Source organism: Acanthaster planci, linkage group LG14, assembly GCF_054643075.1.
Source record: "Acanthaster planci isolate LZ-2023a linkage group LG14, COTS_SCS, whole genome shotgun sequence".
NCBI lineage: Eukaryota > Metazoa > Echinodermata > Asteroidea > Valvatida > Acanthasteridae > Acanthaster > Acanthaster planci.
Window position 1 is genome coordinate 9157685 of NC_141790.1, and position 27169 is coordinate 9184853.

The 27169-nt window shown below is 44.0% G+C and overlaps 3 protein-coding genes across 9 annotated transcripts in view; 2 read left to right on the plus strand and 1 right to left on the minus strand.

Annotated features, from left to right (window-relative positions):
- The window catches only part of LOC110980750 (uncharacterized), an 8353-nt gene extending 4740 nt beyond the window's left edge, over positions 1–3613 (plus strand). For all 3 annotated transcript variants that reach the window (XM_022237696.2, XM_022237698.2, XM_022237697.2), the window contains exon 3: positions 220–3613. In XM_022237696.2, the coding sequence (XP_022093388.2) occupies positions 220–1139 (920 nt within the window). In that variant the 3' untranslated portion in view covers positions 1140–3613. The remainder of the gene's footprint in view (positions 1–219) is intronic.
- On the minus strand, positions 2305–9404 carry fis1 (fission, mitochondrial 1). The gene is made up of 4 exons (XM_022237822.2): positions 9247–9404; positions 7170–7379; positions 6708–6813; positions 2305–5783 (listed from the first exon to the last, which is right to left on the minus strand). Exons 1-4 carry the CDS (start codon positions 9289–9291, stop codon positions 5695–5697), a joined length of 450 nt encoding a protein of 149 aa, XP_022093514.1. The 5' UTR covers positions 9292–9404; the 3' UTR covers positions 2305–5694.
- A 943-nt stretch (positions 9405–10347) lies between these two features.
- Positions 10348–22447, plus strand: LOC110980808 (uncharacterized). Of its 5 annotated transcripts, none has more exons than XM_022237799.2 (2): positions 10348–10713; positions 16494–22447. In XM_022237799.2, exons 1-2 carry the CDS (start codon positions 10702–10704, stop codon positions 18489–18491), a joined length of 2010 nt encoding a protein of 669 aa, XP_022093491.2. In that variant the 5' UTR covers positions 10348–10701; the 3' UTR covers positions 18492–22447. The 5 variants fall into 5 exon arrangements, with proteins under 5 accessions (XP_022093491.2, XP_022093493.2, XP_022093494.2 ...); XM_022237801.2 differs by lacking the exon at positions 10348–10713 and adding an exon at positions 10728–10887; XM_022237802.2 differs by lacking the exon at positions 10348–10713 and adding an exon at positions 10728–10883.
- The last annotated feature ends 4722 nt before the right edge of the window (positions 22448–27169 follow it).

The following is a 27169-nucleotide window of genomic DNA, read 5'->3' on the forward strand; positions in this document are numbered from 1 at the left end:
TAAATGGTCAGTATTTGCCACCCATCACATTTACGCTTTCTGATCTTGTTCACATAATCCGAGATGTCAAATAAAGCTAAACCAAATAATGAGAAAAAAAATTGTGCGCTTATAAAACCTCAGTTGTGACTTTGACATGCATCCCAAAAAACTCTGGAGATCGAAAGAGACTTTCTGAAAGAACAGTTGGCAATGTTGCTTAATGCTCTTGTTTTTTAGAATCTGAGGTTTGTGAACTGGAAGTCATTGATTGCACAGACATGACAGCTGAAGCATCTTTGGCATCACCGGCGAGCACCTCCGTTACCATAGCAACAGGCTCCCTCAATAAAATGATACCTGCGTCACACTCAACCCTTGCCAGAAGTGGGAGAGCCCATTCCAGCCATTTGCCAGTGCAGAGCGACATTGGCAGAGCAGGCACCACCACTGTAACTCCAGGTGGGTCCCAGGTGGGTCCCAGCACCGCTCAGGGTTTGAAGATACACAGCACGTACTCGCTGCAGCCCCTGTCCGTTCAGGCAAACCTGACCACAAATCAAGATACATCGCAAGGCATCGTGGGTACTCCTGTCAGCAACATTGACTTGAACCAGCACACAACTGACAATGTCTTTGAAGCTCTTACTGAGGACAGCGGACAAAATACAGTAAATCACCCCCGAGCGACATATGTAAAAACTGCACCGTCCTCTGCTAGCTCGCTGCAAGTTAACTCCAACATTTCCAAGGTGCTGGTAACGCAACGCACCGTACCTAACCACAATGCCGTGCAATCGGTCCGCTCTACGTCTGCACACAACCAGGGAAGCCGTTTATTGCGACAGCAAGGAGGGGGCATAATCAGAAATACCACGCCACGGGTCACCGCGGCCCGCATGCCGAATCGGGCCGCTGCCCTGCTGGACAGGCCTGTGTCAGTCCATTCACCTGCCGAACCCACGTTGCCGCCCACGGACCCACAACCGCAGGCATACACGCAACTGCAGATGCGCCTGGCCAGGAAGGAGCACCAGCTGCGACTGCAGCACATGAAGGAGCGTCACAATGCCGAGATGGTGCTGGTGCACTTGCAGCAGGAATTGGTCCGAGAGCAGCTGAGGGAACTGCGGCAGCCGGCAGGTGGCCTGAGCAGCTAACGGCATTCGCAGCACTCTCCAGCACATCAGTACGTCATAGTGTCTCCATTTCTTCAGTGATGAAGATCATACCTTGCCAGTGGATGACGCTGCCAGATGGCACGGGCAGCGAACAGCACTCACAGTAACTTCAGTAGTTGCTTAACTACAAATGGGGAATTGGTACATCCCCCCCCCCCGGTGCCACCAATTTCAAATGTCAAAATGCCTGCAACCAACTCCAATCCGCTCGGAGAAGGAACAAAAGAGGGTGTGTTTTGAAATGAAATTGACAGTCGCCGCATAGGTGCGCAAGTTTATGCATGTTTGACACGGAGCACGCCGATTACGCACAACGAATTTAGTCTGGAATGTACACTTTGCGTGCACGCTGAACGCGCGCAAGAACCTGGTTGGAAAACTTAGTATCGTCCGACTTTCTTTCGACGGTGAGGGCGCACTGTAGCTCAGGGTGGGTACAAGCCACAGCTCATTTGCCTTGAAAGCCTTCTTGAACAAATGTGTTTCCCAAGGAGCCCACTTAGAAATCTTATCCAATCATGCAAGAGGAACTTCAGTCGTTCAGTTCATCCTTTTGGTCTTGTTACTAACGCTAGCCAGAGGGTGACGTGTTATTTCCTGGACAAGACCCAAAGAAAATATTCGCGGGAAAAAAAAACCTGGGCCAAATATATGTGAATTGAATCGTATCTGTCAACCAGGGTTTTTGTGATTCTTTTCCGACGTGAAGCAGCCCCACCACGGCAAAGGAGGGACAGGCACACAGTGTGTATGCAGAGACCGTACATTGGACAGGAAAGAAGTCACATGTGTTGAGCACGTCCTGCAACAGACGGGCATGCACCTGTGGTGTTTTCCCCCAAAGGGAGATCACTCGTATCTCTTGTTCCTGAAGGTCATGCTTGCCGCTTCAAATTTGAAGTCCTCAAAATTCACTCTTACTGTATCGTGTGGCAACATTTGAATAGACCTCTAACACTATGATGCCGCACTTTGTTTACGTGCGCACCGTCCTGAGGTAGTAAGGTAGGAGCGATCCACCAAGCCTCCATACAAGAGCTCACATGTAAACCAAATGTGACGTTATGATTTACGTTTTATCACCTGAAGATAACTTCCATGAGAATCCAACAGTGACAGGTAATGACACCTTCAAGCACATCAATTTCCCCATCGCTCAAATATCATATATTAATTTGAGATCTTTATTTTTGCTTCACTGTACAGTGGTTACAGTATATTCAAACAACTTCGCTATTTACAAACCTAATTGGATGTAACAGTGAACAGTGTAACATTTATACAAACCTCACATGATGCACGCAACAGAAGTATTTAACCATGTCAGGCATGCAACTTGGACTTTAACCCCCCAAAACGAGGAAATTCCAATCTTTACAAGATTTTGTAGAGTGTTTTTCCATTTTCAATGCCATGAATGTGAAGCGAAAAACAAGGAAATCAGCTGATCCCAGGAAAAGTTGCATGCCTGTTGTGTGCATGTCCCATTTGTAGGTTTAAACGGTGTAAGCAAAACCAAAGATAATGACATTTCCGTGGTTTTTTAGCATTAACTACAAAAAAAAAAATATCACAGCAAAATACCAGGAGTCATAAAATGAGGAAGCCCGTGTAACTTTAAACCACAACCATCAAGCCATCTCTGCGAACACTCATGCAAAACAATCATCTGCGTAATTTGGTTCCAAGTGGCATTAACCATCGCTGTAAGCGGTCAAAAGTGTTGTTCATATTAATGTCAAGCCTGCGCGGGAGGAGAGTGTTGTCAATGGCATCCTCAAAATGCTCAAGGAGGTGACAAAACAGTTCCGTCTCATATCTGTTATCCAATGCGGTGAGGAACTGGATAAAAATGCTTCGCTCAAACATGTCCCCTGCTCCTGATCTGCATGCAGCTGTTATTGAACAGCTTTGTGCATATGTATGTTCATTGTTGCGTAGTACGCATAATTATCTTTGTAATTTGTTGCTTATGCAAATTTGTTACACAGCCCTGACCAAAGTGGCTGTCCACGGTCTGTGGCTTCTTGCACTGACCTGTCAGTGGAAAGATCCGTAGCCGTTGCTAAAAAGTACAGATCTTGGACACAGCCTGTGGGTTTTACTGTTAGTTTGTATGTGTATGCTGTTATAGAGTAAATTGGCACTTTCTTGGCAAAGACTTGGAAACGTTACAAAGGGATAGAAAGAGTTTACCGTTATCAATACGCCAGGCCACGAGACTGCGCAGTTCCTATGTACATGTAGGGGGAAAAATGGAGATTTGGAAATCGCCTTTGACATGTACATCCAGTACAGAGGTGCGCTCATCCAGGAACTTTCATATTGTAAGTTTTATCTTTTCGACTTTGCCGTTCTGCGTTTTTTGCGCTCATTAGAATTTTTTACCTTCGGTCAAAGGTTGAGTTTAACATTTGTAAAAAAAAAAAAGGATTTTGTTTTTTGATGTGCAATTCTTGTTTATCAAGCCTGTTTATGGAGTCGTGGATGTGTTCTTTTTCTCCGGTAACCCTCGACAAAAAGACCCGTTCACTGCACGATGAACCACACGCATCTGATCCCCCTTGGTCCGTCGCGTTTAGCCTTGGTACAGGCTAGAAAAGACCTGTAACATAATAACGTCATGCTCTGTTTACATACAATGTGCACTTTTGTATGGCAGTGAAGTGGGACGCGATCCGTCGAGTCCCCCAGGAAAGCGTGCACGTAAACGGAACATGACGTCATTATGTTTTAGGTCCATTTTACAATAAGCTGTCGCAGGGTTAAGCGTCCTTGTTAGAAGTGGCGCGACTAAGTTTTTAACCTGGGAAACGGGGTGAGCGGACTACGTCAGTGATCGGCTTTTCTGGTGTAAATCAGCTGACGAATAAATCTGTTCAAACCGGGGAATGGAGGTGATAGCAAGTGCCTCTTATATTGTGGTGTCTCAAACAACTCGAGGATGCTTTAGAACCTGGGACGGGAGCATGCGAATGCTCGCCAGCACAAGCACATGCCGTCTGGGCAACAGTTGCTCTGCTGCGAAGAAAGGAGCAGCTCGCCTTCCCAAACAGAAGACACCCTCTGAAACTGAAAAGCGAGTGCTCCAAGTGGATTGGTCGCCTTCCGAGTTCCGAGATGCTGCTCGCATTCACGTGAAAAAGGTCATGTTGATTTGTTGTTTGGGGGTTGTGTCGACAAAGACCTCGTCTACCGGCTAATCCGAGGCAACTGCTGCCGCGCCACCACACTTCTGCGCACCTTAAACCCTCACCCCCAAAGTTTAGCCTCGGACATATAGAATCTTTTTCAGGTTTGGCACAGTCTTTTATCACAGAAACGGCTTTCCATGTACCATGTAGTGAACATACACTGTTCCACACATGCAGACCTAAACCTGACCCGGGTGCAAGTCAAGATATGTCGAGCATCGTTAAGTTAACGCAATATCCGGAGATATTTGGAACACTGTAAAGACTCATTTTTGTTGAGCGCGTACTTTCGCATAAGACTTGTCTGCTCCACACTTGAGTAACACACTTGCAGACCGGTGAAGCCAGTAGAAATTGTTCCAATCTAATCTTAAACTTATCTTGATTAGACGAGAGCACAAATGACTTGCCATACCTCTCACGTCCTTGCCCCACCTCTGACATACATCACAAATTCTTCACCGAAATTTGTGATTTTATTTTAAAACCATGTCAGATTTCATATATTACATGACCTGAAATAAAGAGTGCTTTTGCGCCCAGTTCCAGAGTAAGGAAAAAAATCTCATTCTCAGCTGATTAATTTGCTTTCTTGAGTTGTCTGAACAATTCTGCTCGTTAGTGTTGTTCCGCGGACATTGTTCTTTGGCATTTTGCCAAGTTCTTCCCTCTCTTTCAAATCTCTGCTGCTGCCGCCTCTTCTACTTTCGTCTTTTTAATCCACCTTGCTCGCTCCTGCTCTTTCAAAAACTTTCAGAACATCCCGGAGAGTTTGGAAGAACCTGGGAGTTGCTGGCCAATGACGGAACTGATAGCCCTGTCTACGAGCTCCTTGGAAATTCCTCTGTGGAGATGCAGCAAAGCGATAATCCACCACGCAAAGTCGAAAATAGTTTCTCCTGCAGCTGTCTGACACATGTGGCCAGTTAGCTGGCACTGTTTCAAACTTGTTTCCAGATTTCACTAAAATAGTAGACTTGTACGGCAAAAACAGCGTCCGCTGACGTTCAAAATTGCACTCTCCTTGCACAAGCACTGACATCAGTCCCGATTTTCATTTCATATTGGTGTGGGTTGGCATACAAAGGATGGCCCTGTTAAATGGCACCCTCCCGAGTCCAAGCAGTTTCCACATCCACAAAAAATCAACAGCGCCCTCTAAAGTACATCATCTTCCAGAAGTAGCATCCTGTACTTCACATAGTCCAATCTGATTTGGGGTTGGAAAACCACCCGCACTCAGCTGCTGTAAATAGCGCCCTCTCTCTTTTTTATTTTACAGGTGCAGAATACTCACTTGGTTGCTGCACACCCATTCTTTTACATGTACTCCACAAGTTTTACTTTTTGGAGAGGGCTATTCCTGCACCCACAAGTCCGCCCACCGCGAGTACCGCACCGCCCACAATCGCCATTCCCATTAAGCCATCTGCATGAACAATGACAACAAAAAAAGCCCCAGGCATTCCTGTTAGGTGTGGTGAAGCAAACAGCCGGGACATGAATGCTTTCCCTGATAGTTTTGTGTCTATTCTAACGAAAATTTTGAAAAATGGCCGTGAGCCTTTTTTGCTTCGTTCACTGGCAAGTTGGACTGTTCAGAGACGGTGCGCCCTCAATCAGAGCCCATCAATATTTCTCCTACAGATTCCCTTACGCGTTCTTATCCATTCTTTTAACTGAGCCCTCTTGTAGGGCTGTATAATCAAGTAACTACTGCCCATTTTCTGATGTTAATTTTGCGATCATACCAAGGTCATGGCCATCAACCACAAAATGCAACAAGGGGTTTTTATGTTTTTTTTATATTAACCATCATTTAGATATCCATTTTAAGGCCTTTTGATTGTTATTTGGCAACAGAAAGTGATTTGAGCCAATTTAATCGGCCTAGAGCCTGTAGCTGAAATGGCCACTTCTGACTCAGTAGATCACTGTAGCATGAGAACGTAAAAGATTAAGCGGTTTGTGTGATCTTAGTGATCAAGCATTCAGCACACCAGCAGATGAACTGATTTTGATAAGAAGCCTTAAGCAATGATTGCTCATCCACTGACATAAAGTCATGACGAAATGACCAAAATGGGTGCAAACAACTCAACAGCTCCTAGCCACTTTGCCCTCTTCAAACGTGATTACAGGTCTCAGTCAGATATCCTCGAGTACGGTTCGGCTGACATCAGTCAAGCACGCACAAAATTTTGGACAGCCTGAGCCATAGCCACGAAAAGCAACAGATTCTGACTTATCCACAGGAGTCTGGTACCAATACATTATCATCTATTTCGCACTAAAAAATCTACCGCATCATTGGGAACATGACCAGTATCACACTCTTTAGCTCGAGACGTACCTCTATTCATCTTCTTTTTGATGAGTTGCTCCAAGTCTCTGGCTTGCGTGTTGTTGGGCTCAATCTGCTGAATCCCGTGGACGTACTTCAGAGCTCTTGTATAGTCCTATATGTCGGCAAACGATTGTGAACAGTTTAGTAATTACAGCTTATGCCTACACTGGGGTTTCGTAGTTTAGTTCTGTTGCTTTCTCACGGCACTTCACAGTCTAACAACGGTTTGATTCAGAACTCACAGTCATGTGAAAATAGGCACACCTGTACTAAGTGTTAAATGTGACATGTCGTCCACGCCACAGCTAAAACTAGTGTGACAGAAATAAATGTTAAAGCGTATTGTACAAAGGGACTTGGGTGCGCATTTCTTTGTACAAAGAAACATCTGTGTTTCACGCTGGAGGCTACCGGACTGAAAGATCTCTCAAAGGAGTCGGCATCTTTTGGTCTGGGAACCAGACTGACCTTCAACTTGTAATAGCCGACACCCAGGTAGAAGAGGCAGTCGCGCTGCACCTGCAGGCTGCTCTCGTTCAGGAGCTCCTCCAGCAGGCAGACCCCCCTCCTCAGGTCATTGGTGTACCTGCTCCGGATGAGGCACCAGGCGTAGTTGAACTTGGCCCGGCCGCTCACCTTGCCCCTGGCCAACTCGCTGTTGTAGATCTGCTCAAATCTCTGCGGTCAGGGAGAAGCCCAGCCATTATCAACCTCCCCAAAGTAGATTTGTTTTTAGTTAACCCCACCCAACCTAACACATCCCGCAGAACCTATAGCCTCGAATAACTAATGAAAAAAAGGGGTATTGGCATGCTGACCGTGGGTGTTGCCATTTTGAAAATAATGCCTATTAACAAAGGCAACGCCATGTGCTTTGAAGGTCAAGGCCCCCAATAGCGCACCGTAAATGCATAATTCATATTGTCACTGTACTGATACGTAATGAGTTGCATGCACACTTTGCTAGAGTACAGTACGCCAGTGTACATATTAATGTTATTCAAATTAATTTCACTGGTTCCCTGTTCATCTGTCATGCAAGCACAGACTCTGAAGGTAACGGGAACCAATTTTGTAGCACCTGTCGGGTGCCTTGAAATCCAACGCACGAAGCATTGCATTCGTTTGTGGGCATTATTTTCAAAATGGCGACATCCACGGGCCAGGTTTTCAAGGAGTCATACATCGGAAAATGTACAGTTTTGGAAAGCTTTAGGGTATGCGTATGAAAGTCCAAACTCTAAGGAATACGTCGGTGTAAAAATGTCGAGTCATTCTCATTTCGGAAGATATTAGGATTCAAAGTTTGTGACAATCCTGCAGTTTGGATTTCAGGCATGAAAGTCACACCTTGACGTAGGGCTGTGATAGCGACAGATTTCAAAAGAGGGCCATCCACAGCCCTACCTGTGGGGCTATGATAGGCCTCTGCAGTATTGACATGCAGAGTATTAAATCTGACCTGGTCCAAATGAGAGTGGGCCTACATACAAAAGTGAAAAAAATGTAAAGAAAAACTCACTCTGATCCACGAATCAGAAAGAAAATAAAGTGAAATATCCTACAATTTGACTTGGGATTTGTATTTTATTTAAGCCCATCCCAACTAGAATTCTAGAGTTCGGCCGACCCAACTACAGCATAAAGGTCCAGTATGCATGTATCCAGCATGTGCCAAAGTCATATTGTTGAAAATGTCATGTCATAAATGAAGTGCCATATTTTAGATAAATTGTGTCAAGTGTGAGATGCATAAACTTGGATAAGGTTGAGAAATTTTCTACAGAAATTGGCCAACAACAGTTGGGCAAGCCCAACGGCAGCACTACAGTTGGGACTGTCCCAGCTATAGTTGAGACAGATGCTACATATTTTTCCATATAGGGGGCCTAGACCGACAATGACCGAATCGACATAGGGACGCCACTTGCCATCCTGTGCACACTGGTGCACTAACCCTATTTTTCTGGTCTGAAAAAAATTCTAAGTGTTTTCTAAGTAAACGACTTGGATTTTTCCTTCCTAAATTGCACTTTTCTTGACACGTTTTTGCTTTGGTCACGTAGGGAATAATTACTGGCGTCCGAACTCTTCCCGAGTTGACTTGTTTAGGAGTCGAGCGAGTTAATGTTGGAGGCTGGGGCTGGAGCGAGTTGACATGGGACCAAGTTCAAGTTGCAGTTGAGTCCTTATTAGACATGTTAGGACACGTTCTATGATTAGATCCACCGATCTGGCCGATCTCTTAAAGATAGAACGATCGAAGCGATCGTGTACACGTTATGGGTCGATCAACCATCATGACCATGTCGACTAGGGCCTGTGACGTGCAATTGACAATGATTTACATGTACATGATGTACGCAGTCGTGTAATGCGTAAGTCACCGATCGGGAAAGAATTATGAGATTTTGGGGTCCATTTGACAAAACTGCGCAAAATCTGCACAGATTTTTCCATTTTAATTCCACAGGCAACATAGTAAAAATGTCTTGAAGACAAAAAAGAGAAAACTGGGCAACTGTCACAACCTGTACGCCCTTACTTTCAGATCCTCCACGGTTACGATTTCCTCTACGATCGCCTCCATCTTGGATTTTACCTGGTGACCGCTTTTTTTTTGCAAATGGCCGTCTGTACAGGGCACTGTGGTAGAGAGAGGTGGATACCAGTTACCCAAGGCTGTGGCTCCTGAAAATTCGGACACGGCCATTTTCAACAAAAAGGGGTGCACAGTTATATGCAAATTACTCTATGTCTCATAATCCATTTATCATTAATTTGTCACAGGCATTCAAGCGACAGTGCTGAAGTTTTTTTACGGTGGACGAATCGTAGAGAAACCGATACTGCAATCTGGCAGATTCACACACACACACAGTTCTTTTCATTTTTTCAGACACCATCAGCAGTGACCATTAAAACATGGAGGTAGAATGATTAAAACACGGATACAGTGCACGATATGGGGCCGATGGGTACACCCCCCCACACACACGCATGTCCAATCTGTCTATTCCTTCTTCCACGCCTGTGCACGCTCTAGCCTATTGTTACCCATCACACCCCCCCCCACAAGTCTGTAAAGAATTCCTGAGATTCCGATCAAACAATGACCAACACAAAGGCGGGGGGGGGGTTTCTCTCCGCCCCATATCTTGCATCATATGACAACATGCTAGCCCTCAGATTAATTCAAGACGGCTTTGATGCACCGGTAGCGGTTATGCATTGCTGAGGTCTTGTTCTTTATTACAATGAACTTGAATGCACAACGGTTTGCCGTGCACTCCAACTCCGCCCTCATGCATAACCTCTATAGCCAAATTTGCAATCAAAACGTTATTCAAACAAAGATATATTTTAAAGTATACCCAACCGCAAGTCTCAAGCATGAAAATAAACGTGTCTTGCTCGGAAGATCGCGATACAACGTCGCAAAACTTTGAAATAACTTTGATTAAAAATGTCCACCCCTCTGTGCATAATGAAACAATCTAGTTGCAGACACACCACCAGCTGGTATACATGTAGTACGTGACAATCATTCATAAAAAATCCCACCCGTCTTAGCAACGATGACCACGCAATTCCACAATATTCCAGTAACCCCCCCCCTCTCTCCCCATCATCATTGTTATTTTGGGTTATCAGCACAACCTGCAGTCACATGGGCGATGAAGCTGTTAGTTGCAAAATGGCATGATACATTTGCGTAATTACTAGGACTGCAAAAAGTCCAACGAACGCACCATCGAACCGCGTGATTAAGACACAATCCATTTTTATTGTGAACCACGACCGACTTACTGTTTTGTTCAAACAGTTTGGATGACTAATGAGGAGTTACACGCACGGGCAGGACAGGTAAACCTCCCGTCAAACAATGCGTGGGCCCCATCAGGCTTGGGTTTAAAGAAACAGCCTCGACATGGTACAAATCTGCGAACGGGTGGGGCCACAAGTTGACTAGGTTTTTTTTCCGTCGTCTTCCTCATGAATGTACTATCAGGTAAGATTTCGTGTTCTTGACCGAAGCAAGAGACATCTCCTCTTTGTATAGCCATGCAGTGTCGCCATCATATGGTTTCTTTCTGGACCCGGATATAACACTAAACACGCGGCGCAAAGACGGCCCCTTCATGGATTTTGAGAGGCTTTGGATGGATGTTGCTCTAAAATGTAGGTAAGGCTGTCAAAATGAAACCGATTCCGTGAAAACTTGAAAGTCACGTGCCGGCGCGGTTCGGACGCGCCGTACCTGCACTTCATGCGACTGGCACCGACCAGTGCCACCGGAACGTCCATTGCACGGAGCTGCAAAAGTCATCTGTGTTCTGATGCAATAGTAAATACATCTGCCCACTCCGCCCGCGAGATACTGGCACGACAAGCGCTACGTGGCTCTGTTACAGATAAACTAATCCCGATCAATGTCTTAACGAGCTCGAGCCGGGCCGATTCTGTATTTTGGGTAAGCTTAATTGGTTCCAATAGAATAGTTCACAGCGCCACTCCGCGAAATCAAATTGTAGCAAATTCTACAACAGGGTAGATTCATGTTTTTTTGGTATAGTTGTCACGGCATCATTTGGCCCAGATTCATTTGCAGTGTCAGGTTCCCGAAGACAATCACTGACGTAATACTGAAATACAGGATCTTATATTTTAAAAATTGACTATTCATTACCACAATTTGTTCATATTTTCCCAAAGTGCACACGACTGGCTACGCACCCGCCGGCTTATACGAGTTCTATGCTTGTGAAAATTACAAAAACGAATGACTTTTGATACGTATTGATTAAGAACGTCTAAAAATTTTCATCTGAAACATTTACCCCGACGGCTCTTTACTCTACCCTGCTTGGCCAAAAGCGACAAGAAAAATAACCAGAAAACGGCAATTTTATGTCTCGTACATCACTTTTGGGTGACTTTTTCGCGAAACGGTTTCAATCATTGTGACAGCTTTGCCAAGCCGAACACTGGTTCCCCTACAGATGATGAATACCGTGACACATTCCAAAATGTGCTTCAATATGCAACCGGTTGTGCAAGGTTCGAATAAAAGGGGTGGAGTTCAGGAAATTCGATAGATACGACAATGATTCCACAGTTTTCTGGCATTACTCAGCAAGGAGCATCACGGCTGCGGCAACAAGAGAGAGGGTGAAATTCCGCGGGCAGAGTTCGGCCGGAGCGAGAGAGAAGGTCAGACCGCTGTTCCTCGAAATCGTACTTCTCTGCACAAACTATGTCTCACGGATAATACAGGTTGGAAACACACGATGGAAATCAATAAGGGTCGTAATATGAAAACGATGTCACATTATGAAAACTGATTTCCTCCACTGCAATTGAAAAACAAAGTCACATGGGGGCATTTGTTTCAAGCAAGGTGTTTTTAATGCCGAGGGTGAACAAAATTCCTGCAGTAAAGAAAAAAAAATTTGTTATTTCAGAATGTGAAAAAAGCTCACCGGTACATAAAATGAGTTCTGAATGGATAAGGACTAAAATCCGTCTTCAAATGTTGGGTAGCACCATGCAGCAGTTCTGATAGCAGATTTTGAGAGGAAACTTTGACTCACTCTGTAAAGCAAACATCAAAGTGACGTCTTTCCTTAAAAGGAAAGCAAGCAGAACTTACATCGATACCATCAAATCGAAAGGAAATCCACTGGCCTGAAGAAAAAAGAAAGAAAAAGGTCTTATCCGATTGTACATAAGTGGCCATAAGGGTAGTTACAATGCACAAGTGTGTCCGGATCAATGATTAAATTAAGAATTTACGTATAGTGTCTCAAGGCTTGTTCAAGATATGTTTTAACACCAGTTGCCATGTCGGTATTATTTGGCAACAATTCTGGAAATCGCCTAAACATTGACCACTGGCAGTTCGGCGAAATTTTCGGTTATTTTGCGGCTGTAGCTGTCGCAGGGAAGAGCAAAACAGTAAAAACTCAAAAACTCCGGTGTCCTCTGGTATAAAGTCAACAGTCACCATATTTATTTGACCAAATGAAGTTTCCTTGTTAGAAAACAATCCCGCGAGAAAGGTATATTTTTTTTTGGGGGGGGGAAGTTTAGTAAACCTAATTGCATGCTGTATACGCAGAAAGGTTTTGCCCATATCCGTGAGACAGTTCCGGATCATGGGCGAACATACGAAAAAAGGCATGTGTACGGTAATCATTTTTGCAGTTAATCTGTGTTTCAAAGAACCTGGTGGTTTGGATTAAAAATGAAAACCAACCACATTCAAAATTGCCATTGAAGCTGGAATGGTCGAGAGATCAACTAAGCTACAAGGTTGTGGTTGGTCCTTAATTATGCCGAAGTCTTACTCCACTGACCTCCAATTTTGATTATCCGGGTTCACTACAAACGATCTGGTGTTAAACTCAGCACTTCTTGGTGTTATCAGATGGCCACACTAGAATATGTTACAAGTATTACAGCGCACTGGAGGGTGTTAAAAGTAACACCAACAGTTTTGAAATAGTTTTTTTTTTCAGTGTTCCAGTGGGGCAGGCAAAATTGGATTTGCCTTTCTAGCAACGTTTGTCTGGTTGTTTTCATACGCAAAGGAATCCTCAAACTAGCGCAGCACCGTTTCTAAAAGTGGTGCTTTTTATAAAATGATGTCCCAGGGGAAACCGCCACCCCTCCCTTTCCAAAATATTGTTAGATCTTTCAATGAAAATGCCTGTTCGCTGATCATGAAAAAAATACTTCCCGAAAGAGTCGAAATATTGAATTTGCCCGCCTTATAATGATGTATTCCGCATGGTGTGAGCATAATAATAGAGTATGGGGTGGGTGAACAGAAACTAAACTTGTTGGCTATTTCTGTAACGAAGCTGACCCGGAAAACGGTCGCACCCAACGGAAGAACCTGACCGGCTAACCTCTCGGTATGATGTCACAATACATAATTGTTTTGCTATTGTCATATTGGAGTGGCTAGACTCATACGAGGTCACAAAACAGCCAGCACGGCCCGGCCCAAAAGCCGTCGGCGTACATTCCAGTGGATCAGTGCCGACATGTACGGCTACCCACCCCTCTCATCTCTGCTTTGTGCCGGCCGGCGACATTCTTCCCAGAAGGACAATTCCGCATTCCCCACATACCAGTTGCTCTTTTATCATGCAAATACAATTTGTCCCATGACGTTCGGGGCAATATTTTCAGTTCTCTTTTGTGTATTACATTTCTTGATACCGCGCGCACCAGGGGCGAAGTCTAAATACATGACCGCGCAACATTTTTTTTTGTACCATGCCTTTATTTAAACAAAGTATTAATGCATTGTCAGAAAAATCCGAAGAATTCCACTGGAACATTTAAACAATATTTCTCCAAAATCTTAGTTTGAGTTTAAAGAGCAAATGGAGCGGTCAACGTTACACAGCTTAACAATCGCTCGAAAAAAAATCTGTCGCACATTCTCACAAAAGCCTACTGTGGCGCATCGTTGCTTTTTAAATTCAAAATGGAATGACCATTTGGTAATTGTAAAAGAAAGGTGATTTGTAAGGTCTTCGAAAAGGGAAACAAAGCGGCCGAGGTCGGTTTCTTTAATGATAAAAGGCCACGCGACACGAATTCAAACTATTTTCCCTCAGGGCGAAAATGACAAATGTAAGATATTCACATTTTCTTTATGGAGACATGTGGTGTCAAATTTGTGTGTTCAAAGCGTGGGGGAGGCATCTGGGAAGACACAAAACCTCCGAAACAAAAAGAGACCAGAAAAGGCCGAAAAAGCCAGATTTCTCTCCGTCAAAGAGCAGTGCCAAAAAAAAGCCACCATATCCCTATGACAACGACATGCAAATGCCAATGAGAGCGGTGCATTGAAATGAAAATGAAAGCCGACCAATTAACGACGGGGGCGCTTAAAAAGGTGGTTTAAAAATAGCCTTTGAGAGGAAAAGGCCAAAAATGCGACATAATACGCTCACAAAATGCACTGGCCGATGATCGTGCGGAGAGACGGTCTCTCACGTACACGGTGTACGTACGTAGTTCGTGGACCCAACCGCTCAGCGCCCTTGGATGCGGGGCTAGTTGTCAAAGCAAACAGCCGCCTACTCACTTCTGTAGATTTTCATCGACGACGCGTGCAATATCGGTTTACAGGGACCGGCATTGTGCAGACGTTCGTTTCATTGAGGCTGGATTTCATTCATAAAGTTTCGGTCATTGCCGGCAGGTTACGGTCTGTATTTATATATATATATATACTCGGGTTCATTGCCTGGGCTACCTAACATTCGCAACCCCGAGTCGGTCGAGTTAGCGCGGATTTCCAAGGCAGCGATCTAGTAAGTGGTACCTTTTCTTTCTCTTGTCAGAAATCCAAATTTTGGATTTACCCACCAAACCCCAAATATTTTTCTTGGCTAGTAATCGCGAGGGAATTTTTTTTAGATGAATCATCGTGACTGTGTCAGTGAGTGAGAATTTTTGGCGGATCGGTTTAATGGATGAAAGATATTTTGCTCGCTGTAGCATGTTTTCCCAGCTAGATCGAGCAATTTTTGGTGATGAATTCATGACGATTTGCCCTTTTATTTTGTCAGGATTATTTATTTGAGTGATGCAAAACGTTCGACGACGAAATGGCGAGATTGCGTTCAGGACACATAATTTGTTTTCTGCATGAGGGAGACAGTAGTAGTGTTTCGATTTTTTTTCTTTGACCTTACACTGATTACAACTGGTGCAAATTCGAACCAGATTGTCAAATTATCACCGATTATCACCTACGTGTAGATATAGCTGTCGTTAAGTGTGCCGCTGTCGAAATGCGAATTTTCATCAGGAAACTTCAGGAGTGAGTGCGGTGGAACGATCGCTGCGCGCGACCCCGGCGGGTTGTCTGCGGTGCAGTGGGACTCGATCGAAAGCAAGGGAGGCCCGCGTATGGACCGCTCAGACATTGTCACTAACTTTGCCGTTGTAGCTAGGAGACTTTTCTTCCTCAAAATTAAGGCCAACGATTTGAAACTTCCACTTTTACTTATTAAAAGTTTGTGCTTCTTGTCACACCTTTCCACTGATCTGAGGCGAAGAGTAGAAAACGAGCGTGCTCAATTAAAACAATATGAAGGGTTAGGCTGTGTTCTTCTTGTAAATTTTGAAAACGAACTATTTCTACCATAAACTCATGTGTAATTTAAAGCCGTATGGCCAAGTGATTCGTACACGGCCTAAGGCTTAATCTTGCCGCTGGATGATTTTTTTTAAGGAAGCAAGTTCAAAATACCGTAGCAGGGGACGCTGCTACGAGACACGAAAACTATACTGTCGTCCTCAGACTGGCATTAAACCATTTTCTCATTGTGTAATAAAAAATACTGCCACCGGGACGCTGTGCATTCTCCGGTCTCAAGCAGCTTTTTTCAAACCTCGCCCTTGTCACTGTCTGGAGCTTCAGGGTTTGGTATCCTGCATTATAGGCATCTTGAGTGGAGGTCATCTAGCTCAATTTAATTTAGTTCTCTGCCGCAAAAACATCAACTATGGCTCATGAAAGGCCACGTAGATTGGGGTATGTTCATTTTGGCTCTGTCCGGAAACATTTGAAAATGTTGTGAAGATCGAGATGAGGCAAGAGGCGGGGAGGAAGCCGAGGTTTGGAAAAAGGCCAGGTGCTGAGTCACAGAGGTCACAGGTTTGTCTCTTTAGCGTCAATCACTTCTCCTTTCCTCAGTTCTCATGAAGTTGATTTGATTTGACAAATCAAACTTTTTTCTCGTATGTGTCCGCTTCTTTCAGAAAACGAAGTCTTTACATGAGAACGAACTCCCAGCAAAAACTCCTGCGATGAAAGACACACATCATTCCAACTGCTCAGCCATCATGTCCAGCTCTTCCGAGGCCATGGAGGCGTGCGTCAGCCCCACATCCAACCCGGCCAAAATCCAGTGGTCCAAGACACCAGGTACCCAAGTCTTCCCGCTTCAGCCAGTCCGGGATAGCCTGGTCCAGTCAGAATGGCAACCTCCGGCCAAAGGCCCCGGGGTCCTCCGGATAGGTGACGCACCAAGCGATGCACATGATGCTACAGAGCCCGAGGGGGTTGCCAGACCTGGTGAGAATGCTATGGGCGGCACCTCGGACCTGCCAGAGAAGAAACCAGTTTGTGACATCAGGGTTGAACACAGTGAAATGCCAATGCCTCCGCAAAGCAAATCCATACCAAGGAAATTCTGGAAACACACCGAGTCAGAAAACCTCAGAGTTGGACCAAAGAGTCACCTCTCTGAAGAGACCACGACGCCTTCCCACCAACTTCAAAGACCATCAAGTTTCAAGTGCAATTCTGGCCATTTGTTGCCCGAGGAAGAACAATCAGTTCAGAGTGCCTTCCGAGAATACCGTAAGCCTCTCTTGCCATACACGCCTGTTAGTGCTATGAACGAACCCTCGAGGGCAGAAGGAAGTGCTATTAGTTCTGGACAGAATCAGAGAAAGCCCTCCAATCTGTCCGAAATTGAGCGACAGAGGGGACCTCTTAAGAAGCGTCACATCAACTACCATGTCCTGGATCTCAGCACCAAGAGACCCAAAGTACAAGGGGTGGGGAATCCCGAGAATCTGCTGGCTCCTTCTGGTGGAGATTCCAGCAGTTGCAGCCAGGACAGACCTTTGCCGACCCAACAGGCCTCGGTGGATCAGGAACGGCTTTGCATGACCCTGAAAGAAGAACCTTCTCCGACTCATCTTGAGGCAGCAAAACAGGAGATTCCCATGCCAGAAGCAGGCCTCTGCAGAATGCCAGCACCTGACATGAGTGACAGGAAGCTCAATTTTGTCGGGTTCACTTCGAACTTAGATCAGAAACAAAGACTGGCAAGCCCTTCCGCAATGCACCAACTTGCTCACCATGCAGTAGGATCCCCTGAAGTCAGCAACGCTAACCAACCAGGCAATCTCGTGCCCGTACTTCCAAGCACAGAGTTCGTGAGTCAATGGGTCCTGCACGTGACCCAGAACAGCGACGTGTATGCCCCACAGCACCTGCAAGCCAGAACCGCTCCGGATTCAGAGTCAGGCCGATCCTCAACCTCAGAGGTCAGCTATCAGGGCAGCGTGCCCTCCTCACCGACTTATCGGCACCCAGGCAGGGGACCAACCTCGTCCAAGAGCGTTGCGCCGAAGGTGGAGAAGCCTTACGCCTGCGAGCACTGCTCCTCGACGTTCAAGCACCGCCACCACGTCGTACGTCACATGCGGGCCCACAACGGAGAACGGCCCTTCCACTGCGAGCACTGCGGCGCCGCCTTCGCCCGCAAGTGCGTCTTGACCAACCACCGCCGTACCCACACAGGCGAGAAACCCTACATCTGCTCCGAGTGCGGCGACACCTTCAGCCGCAAGCACCACCTGGTGATCCACCAGCGCACTCACAGCGGCGAAAAGCCCTACCGCTGCCGCGACTGCGGGGCCGCCTTCGCCCGCTCACACCACGTCAACCGGCACCGCAGGACGCACGAGAAAGAGGCGGAGATGGATGCCCAGACAGCACGGCTCACATCAAGCTCTGACAAGGCAAACAACCAGCTTCCTACCATGGTGTCCCTTGCCCAGTCAGGTACTTCATTGGATCCTGAATTGGAACTAAAATCCAGCCTTCCCAGAGTAGTCACCCCACCTGCAGACACCACAACTGTAAAAACGATAAACAACCCAAATGAGCAAAATACAAAGTGTATCTCTGAAAACACAATCAGTACGCGAGAAGAGACGACAAAGTTGACCAGTGCAACGTAACAACTAACACACCCAGCTCACTTAATTCTAGCTCTGAACAAAACAACTCTTGCAGTGTCAAAAAGCCCAGACAAAGTTCCACAATATGTCTAAAAAAGTAAAAAATGCAAAACTACATACATCTTTCAAAACAGCAATCTAGTATCAAGTTCAAACTGCTGAATTTCCTTGAGCATTGTGTGAACTTGGAGAAGAACATTTTCACCATCCGTTTCAGAACCGCATTTCTTTGTAAAGGCCAAGGACAGTCGACGATGATTGAAGCTATTGATGTTTGTAGAAATTATCTGAGTGTTTGTCACACTAATGGTAAAGCCCTATGGTGATTGAATGAAAACAGCCCTTGCATCATTAACAAGCCAAGAAGTACAAAAAGAGTCTCTCAGAGTTGGTGCTAAGATTTAATTGGAGTCGTGTCTGAATCACTGTCAAAAATGCTATTAATATGTTCCTCTCCTTAATCCAAGACTGAAAACCACCAGGATTAATCTTCGTCCAAATAAGTGGGTAAATCCACATCAAAATGTTAAAGTGACATTAGGGTAGTCCTTACACAAGTGACTCGGCCCCAGATTTTCTGCTTTTCAGAAGCATCTATTAAGAAAAGGTGCGGTCGGAAATGTCACAGCTTGACATTGACAAAGAGAACTTGGCACTCAGATGGATCAGTTGGTAGTTCCTGGTATTAATAACCTTTAATAACGGATTCCTGCTTTAATTTACTTCCACTGGATAGGAACCCGGGTGAGCTTTTCAATTTCTTCCCACAGATGCTTGGAATGCACACGGGGCTAACAACCATGGTGATATTTATAATAATGTTCTTTCCATTTTTCTTGTACAGAAACTAGGGGGATCTCGTTAGCTCTCCCAACAGGGGAAAATGGGGGGGGCATTCCTTAGGTTTGAACAGGTGGTGGAAATGCAAAAACGAAAGAGAGAAGTGATTATTTTTCTTTCTCAGGTCCCCTGAGATTGAGAGCAGGTCATCAGGGATGCTATTCCTGCCTGTTTAAATCTTGTCCTACATCTGAAAGGAGTCAGACTTTTTGCTGATACTTTCCTTTTTGAAAAGGTCGGTATGGATACAAGAATATCGGTTGGTACTATTCTGCTGTGAAGATAATGACAGTTCTTTTTTTGTGGAGGCTGGGGGTAAGGGAGTGCAAAATTTAAAATATAAACCAGTGTTCCATGAAGTGTACTCATATGCAGCAAGGTATGAGACGGAGAGAACCCCCCCTGCTTTGTGTTGGTCATTGTCTCGCAGGAATCTGGGGAATTCCTCTCAGACATCTTGGGGGGATGTGTTAAGTAACAATAGTCTGGAATGTGTACAGGGATTGGACATGTTGGGGGTACCCCTCGGTCTCATTTCTTGCTGGGTGTAGAAATTTCACTTCATTAGATTTTGGGACATCTGGAGACAGGCACAAAAGCGGACAGCGACCCTCTGCCCATAATTTTTCTGTGACAGACGGAGTTGAAAAAAATACAGCAATTTGATCGAGGAAAATAGATTTTAAGCAATGAAACGATGCTTTCACACAAAAAGATGTCTACCTGCAGAGTACTACTAAAACAAACCAAAAGAAATTGCCTCATTGCCCGGATATGCCTGATTTGAACGTGACGTGATGAATATTATGAAGTCCTGTACTTCTGCGAACTCACACGTCAACTACTAAAAAAAAAGGGGGGAAAACTCATCTCGTATTGCACCACCACAACTCGACCTTCACATTTACAGCTCATATGTTTGGAGGTCGACTAGGTATGTCTGAAAGCATGAGTGCCAGTGGGAGGGTGGATGGCATATCCTGCTGATAATCTAAAAGCGTATCATGAAATGTTAGTTCGGGTGCTTCGGTTTTTTTTTCTTTTTTTTCTGTCTCTCTCTAACAGGAAATACTCAGTTTCTGCCCAAGGTGGGGGTAGAATACAGACTCATATGGGGTAGGGCATGCACTCTGACGTCCGATCTGACCACATCCCTTGAGTGTAGCGTGCGTAATCGCCAAATAAAGTTTTGAACCCATCGTGTAAACAAACCAGTTCATAGTTGTTTGGGTTTTTTTTCCTCTCTCTAAGCACCTAATTTGGTCACCAACGTCCTTCCTTCCTTCTGGCTCTGGAAGATCTGGGCAATTTTTAACCCCAACTTTAATTGAAAGTACCGGAGGCAGCGTGCCGCAGACTGGCTCTATGAAAATTAAAGGTGGTGAATGTGACGTGTGATGGGACACTTGGCTTCATCGTTTTTGTAATTAAAAGTTGCAGTTGGCAAACAAATAGTTGACTCAATAAAGCAACTCTTTGCAATACGGTGCAGATAACGCTTTGAGCTTAAATACTGTGGTGGATTTGAGGGCAGGTTAATCTGTTTTTATAATGACCAAAGCTTAGAGGGGTTTCTCATTCCAGCGGAACTTCCTATATGCACAGTGCTGTTTTCTAATTTGTAAATTTTTTTTTTGACAAATACGTGTTGCTATGGTGCGAGGATGTGCATTTTTTTCAGACCCAAGGCGTTGCTAGTATCTGTTTGCTTTGTTGCCAAGGAAATGACATCTCTGTGAAACCACAGAATCCCGGCGGGTTGGGTTCGGATTTCGAGTTTCAGTTTTCTTTCATGACTTCATAAATATAGACATTAGTCGCTCAGTTAACATCCGTTAGCAACAAGTGGTTTTTGTTTTTTTCCCTTTGTTTTTACCACACAAGTGGTGTGCGTAGCCATTTATCAAGCCTTGATGTGACTTTGCAATGGTCATATAGCAATGTATTGCTCTAGTTGGTGTACGTGTTGCAGTCACACGCACTTTACCAAAACTGAGTCATGTACAGATTTTCAGCCACGTGCATTAAATAATCAACATACAGTTGGGGCAAAAAGTTCACATACACTTGGTAGAAAAACAGTTTTCCTCATTTTTTCGCTGTTTGAAATAGTTTTCCCAACTTTTTCTTTACGAGGTCAGACAAATTGTGTCTCAACTTAACCCTAACTCCCTAGGGTGTATGTAAAATCATATTGAAATTTAAGTATTTGGGACTGTTGGGGTTAATGGTCATAGTATGTACTTCAATTGAAACTACTCGGAGACATTTATTATGGTTCGAAAGAGTATTATTTCAGAAAAATCATTTTCTGAACATTTATATCTACCCCTTACTGTCGTTCAAAAACACTTCAGAAAGTGGTCCACTGCGACTATGAGATGTGACCAAAACTACAGACAGTGGAACCAAATATTAGCGTTGGAGTATGTGAAATTTTGATTTTTTTTTTTGGTAAATGTAAGTATGATTATGTATATATCTCCGGGTGTTGTTATTTGATGCATACACCCTGTACATTAATTAAGTAGAGACCAATCTTGTCTGCCCTCGTGAAAAGAAAAGTTGGTAGGAATGAGTGAAGTTGAGAAATATGAGGAAAACTGTTTTTGATCTACTGGGTGTATGTAAACGTTTTGTCCCAACTGTATAAACAAAGTGTGTTTACTGTAGTTTTCTGTAACATCCATGTAAATTTTTTATGAGGGACTGCAATAGGGGGAACACACAAAAAAGTTATATTTAACGATACCTGCTATATTTTGCCTGAGGTGAAATTGCATTTATTTTATATTTAAATATATCCATGTATGATTTCTCTATAAGATTTGATCTGCAATTACAGTGCCGCATTGTCCAGTGAGATGATTTTTCCTCCATTTGTTGTTAGGTTTATCGTAATGCGTAAAAGTATCTCTTGACTGATTTCCCCCCTCATTTGTAAATTACAAATGAGGGGGGACATCAGTTACATACTAAACTGGTAACTCAGTATGCAAACCACAACATGATCAAAGATAAAATTCCGTGTTGATGAGGTGGAAGAAATTCAATTAAATGCGTAGTGGCAAAAATAAAGGAAATAAAACTGGAGTATTTAAAACCTTTTGAAGTAATATTTTGAGGAGATAATGTCTTCTGACTGTAGCAGAATGTCTGGTGTTCAAATTTTTCAAATCAAGTCAGATTGGAAATCACTCCTTCCTCACCTGACAGCAACTCAAAGAGAGAGGGTCAAGAGGAGGATCAAAGGAAGTTGAGAAATACAGAAACCAGTTGAGCTCTGGTAACTTGTTCTTTCAGCCGGTCAAGACCATCTGCTTTCAACGTTATTTTCATTGGAGCCAATGTTTCCTCCAGTTCTAAATGTGCGACGTTTGAGAAAGTTAACCTGCTGTAATTTTCAGTTGGGTGGATGGTTAGGTCTTGAGAATGAGAAATCAGTGGAAATTTGACTTAACCCTAGAGGAGCCGGGTTATTTTGGACCATCTTACAGCTGGGGGAGGGAGAAATTCTGCCCCCCCCCCGAACTTGGCTGTCCCATGCTTGATTTTTTAAAAAAACTTGGGTGTGCATGTAAAGACACTCCTTATCAGTACAAATGAGAAGTTTCATCTCTATCCGTTGTACACTGTTTTGCTGCACTCATTTGAAGTTGAAAGGCGCACACGTGCCATCCTGGATGCATTGAACATGGCAGAGGGAAAGTATACATAGGCTGACCTATCTCAAAGAAAATGAGCCCTGGACGAGAAGGGTATGTCCCATTTTCACAAAATTGGTGTTAAATGACTGCAGAGAGCAACTGACCAAAAAGAAAACTCCTGGAGGCTCAGTTTGTGGAATAAATGCACGCCCCCCCCTTTTAGGGTTAACACCTACAGACTGACGCGAGGAGATGCCTTTCCTGTGCAATGACACTGTATTTGCGCTGATGTGGAATGCCCGAGGAAAACATTGCTTATAGCAAATCCCACCATCCCGTTGCTAAAGGGGCATTTCACATGCACGTACGCATGCAACCTGTGTGGCGAATGTAGCACCACAGCAACATGGCTTCCAAGTGGAGTCACTGGTAATGGCCCTATTCTGCTGGTGGCGGGGTACAGTTGTATGGGCACCGGTTATCACCGGATGACAGCGGCACTTATGCTGGGAAGACTGTCTGAAGGGATGAATTGAACAGAGATGAATTGAACATGGGTGGTTTGTTTGAACATGGAGCTATAGCTCCATGGTCTGAACTGTGACATAATCATGATGTTTGGGTGCGCTTGTACCGGAACAATGGAAGGTACCCCGCAAGGCCAGTTTTGATCCTTGTGGGGTACTAAAGTGGTACCCCACAAGAATTTCACGAAATAGATATTTCAAATTTACTCAAAAAGGAGGAATTTTCATGTGCCATTCATCCGTCGCAAAATGAAGTGTTTTATATAAGGGACATACGGCCACAATTTCAACCCAGGAAACTGAATTTGGTTGAAATGGCAGTGATCTGACATTTTTTCCGTGTTGTGTGGGAGTTTAGCACACGAGAACAAAGGAAATACCCCACAGGTACACAGATGTAAGGGTGTGTGTGAGTTTGTTTCTGCATTCAACTGGGGACCCTGAAAAATAGAGGACAATAAGGTCCACGATTGAGAACTGTGTACAAAACATGTGGGTGGCCTTCTAAAAAAGTTAAAGTACAAACAAAAGAGGAACAACAGGGGGTCCCCAGTTGCAGGCAAATACACACTCGGGTGTGTGAGAAACTGACTGAACAGTCTCTCATGTGCCCAACTTCCCCTGAACATAAGACGGGCTTGTGCAGACTTCAAAGAAATTTCACAAACATGGGTGCACCAGTTGAGTGGCACCAACTGACATTTAGTGACATGTAAATCTGCGTTATTCCCATCTTAAAGCGTTCCGTAAAAGCCCAATTTTTTCAAAGCATTTTGTTCTTGATAACAATAACGTTATGTTTATTGGCAGAATGATTGAGGACAACTCCTGTGTACTAGTCTTTCTGATGCTAGTGGTTTTTCGTCTCTCCCGATATATTTATTTCAAAAATGTGAAAAACTGGTAAAAATGAGAAATTGATAGATCTATATTTAGAGTAATTGCAAAACAGTCCTGTCAGACTTAAAACTTTGATTCTAATTGCTATTGCAGTACATCATTGGCAAATGCATTTACTTCAAACTATTTGTAAACCTAATAAATGCAAAATTAAAGATATATTTTTCCTACAAAACCAGAAAAAACAACTGTTTGAAGGGTGTCATTTTCTCAAAAAGTGTTGTAATTTGGAGCCTACTGTTTATCTGATTCCCAGCATTTTTTAGGGGGGGGAGGTTTAGCCACACATGTCTCACTACTAATCTGTGCTCAATCTCAGTGTAACCCCTGGATGCATACAAGTAGATAAACTTATATCAAGCTTTCGTTACGGCCTATTTCATAGCACTGCTTAAGCGAAAAATTGGTTTACGCGTGAAAAAACCTTGCTTGACAAATCAGGTTACCAGCCAAAACGTCTTGCGGTGTATATTGTTTTGGAATGGTATTTACCTTGTCTTTTGATTAGCATGGCAATCACATAGAGTTTGAGATGGGAACCATTGTTTCTTAAGCGAGGTTTTTTTCGTGCTTGAGCAAATTCTGTGCTTAAGCCACTCTATAAATCATCAAAAGCTTCCTAGGTGGGGAGGGCAGAAGTGCATTTTAGAGGCAAAGCGTGACCTCGTCGGCAGAGATGAGTCAAACGAATGGTGACAGTAGCAAAAAATGTGGGTGGCGATGACCATAATCCCAGAAGTTGACAGATTTGAAAATGTTGCACAAGTTCTGAACCTGCTCATTCTAAGCTCTTTGCAACACGAACCTGGATGTTTCAATTTTGGACAGAAAGGAAGGGGGAAAAAGCGGCATATGACTAATTGAATCATTTAAGGTTGGGTTATTCGCATTATTTAATTTACAGAGCACCCCTCCCCAAAATCAGCAGAGATCTCTAAATAATGAAATAACTTGTCAATTACAACGCAGGCTATTTTATTGAAGATGTACCATATTTGGAAATAGTGCTTCAAAAGTTCACATTTTGACAGCCACAAATGAAAAGTAATCAATGGTAATTGATATTTGACCATTTTGATACAAAACTAGCTTTCCATCAAGAGCTTGTCAAGTGCTACATTATGTAAGCAACAACCTTGAATAAAAAAAAAGTTATTATAAGCATTTCAAGTCATCCCTGCATCTTTTTTTCTTTTTATATTTTTAAAAAGTTACTAGCTCTGGAGTATGAATGATCTGTATCATTCTCAATCTGTGTATTAAGAAAGCTTGGTGTCCCTTGACATATATTTTTTCAGAGGTCCGATGGCTGAGTGGTGAACTTGATTTTTCCGAACCCTCAGAGACGAGGTAAATGGTCTAAACCGCATCGGAACCCTCACAAAACATCATTACATTGCATCTTTCTGTGCTACTTCAGCCAGCCTCTGTCCGTTGCATTCAGCCCATGTATTTGACTCGCAAAGACATTCCCAATCAACTCAGCACCACACCACTGGGAACCATTTCCACATTGTGCCAGCCACACTTTCCTCAACCAGGCCTGGCAATTATTTGAGCTATGTCGAGTATGCTCTGAACGCACTCTTGTGTAGCTAAAATACACACCCACCCACACACAAAATAAATCTAGCTCAACATCCACTTCATAAAAAGCTGACCCTCGAATTCCTGTCACCACCCAGTTTATCCCCGGTTTTTAACCCAGTGCATTAGCCTCTGGGACGTGTGGGTGGCAGTGGGTAGTGGGAGTTGCACAATACCTGGGAGCCCGAGTTATGCCACCACACCCCCAAAGGCAATCCCCAACGGAACCCATGAATACATTTCCACAGGTAACTCCACCCTGTCTCGCTATAGGCTTACCACCCCCGCAAGTATTGTTTTTTTTGGGGGGGTGCAGTCGCCGTTGAAGCAGTGGTCTTTTCATATTAAAAACAACCCTCCCTAAAAGTTCATCTAAAGCTGTCAGTGTGTTGGATGAGATCAAGGCTGCCCGCCAAGCTTTTTGACCTTGGTCATCACAAGGTTTTGAAGGCTTCAAATAATGTGTGCGAGGCCATGTTGCACAGGTTTAAGCAGACAGACTGATGTCATTTCAACCTGCTCAAAAACCTGGGCACATATTTCCCCGGTTGGGTACCAGGATTACTGCACCTAAAGGACAATAAAATTCCATGACTTTTCCATGACTTCTCGATGACCAAATTATGAAAATCCATGACCCAATAATGCAATTTCTTGGACTAGTCTGACTAACAGTTGTGAATAAAATCACACATTTTATGCACTTGTTCCTGATAACAGAAATCACACACAGTGTTTGAAAAACTCCATGACTTTAGTCATTCCTACAAAATTTCATGACTTTTCCAGGCCTGGAAAACAAAACCAAATTTCCATGACTTTTCCAGTCCGCGGGAACCCTGGGTACAAACAAGCAATACATACTGAGCTACTGCCAACTGACACTGCATTCTGTTATTTCTACAATGGTTAAAATATGTCACGTATTTACTCGTCGTTGGGAGGAATTTCAGCTTAGGGGCATACAACAGAGGTTTGCCATTTCACTTTGGCAGAAAAAAATATGATTCCCAGAAACACTTCCTGAAAGAAGAACAAACGTCTTGACGTCCGGTCCAGAATACAAAAGGCTCTTTCACACACCTTTTTTTAAAGTTCCAGTTGGGGACCAACAGTTTATAGACTACAGCTTCAAAAATCTGTTCAAAAATCTCACACAGTTATCAAAACACCAAAT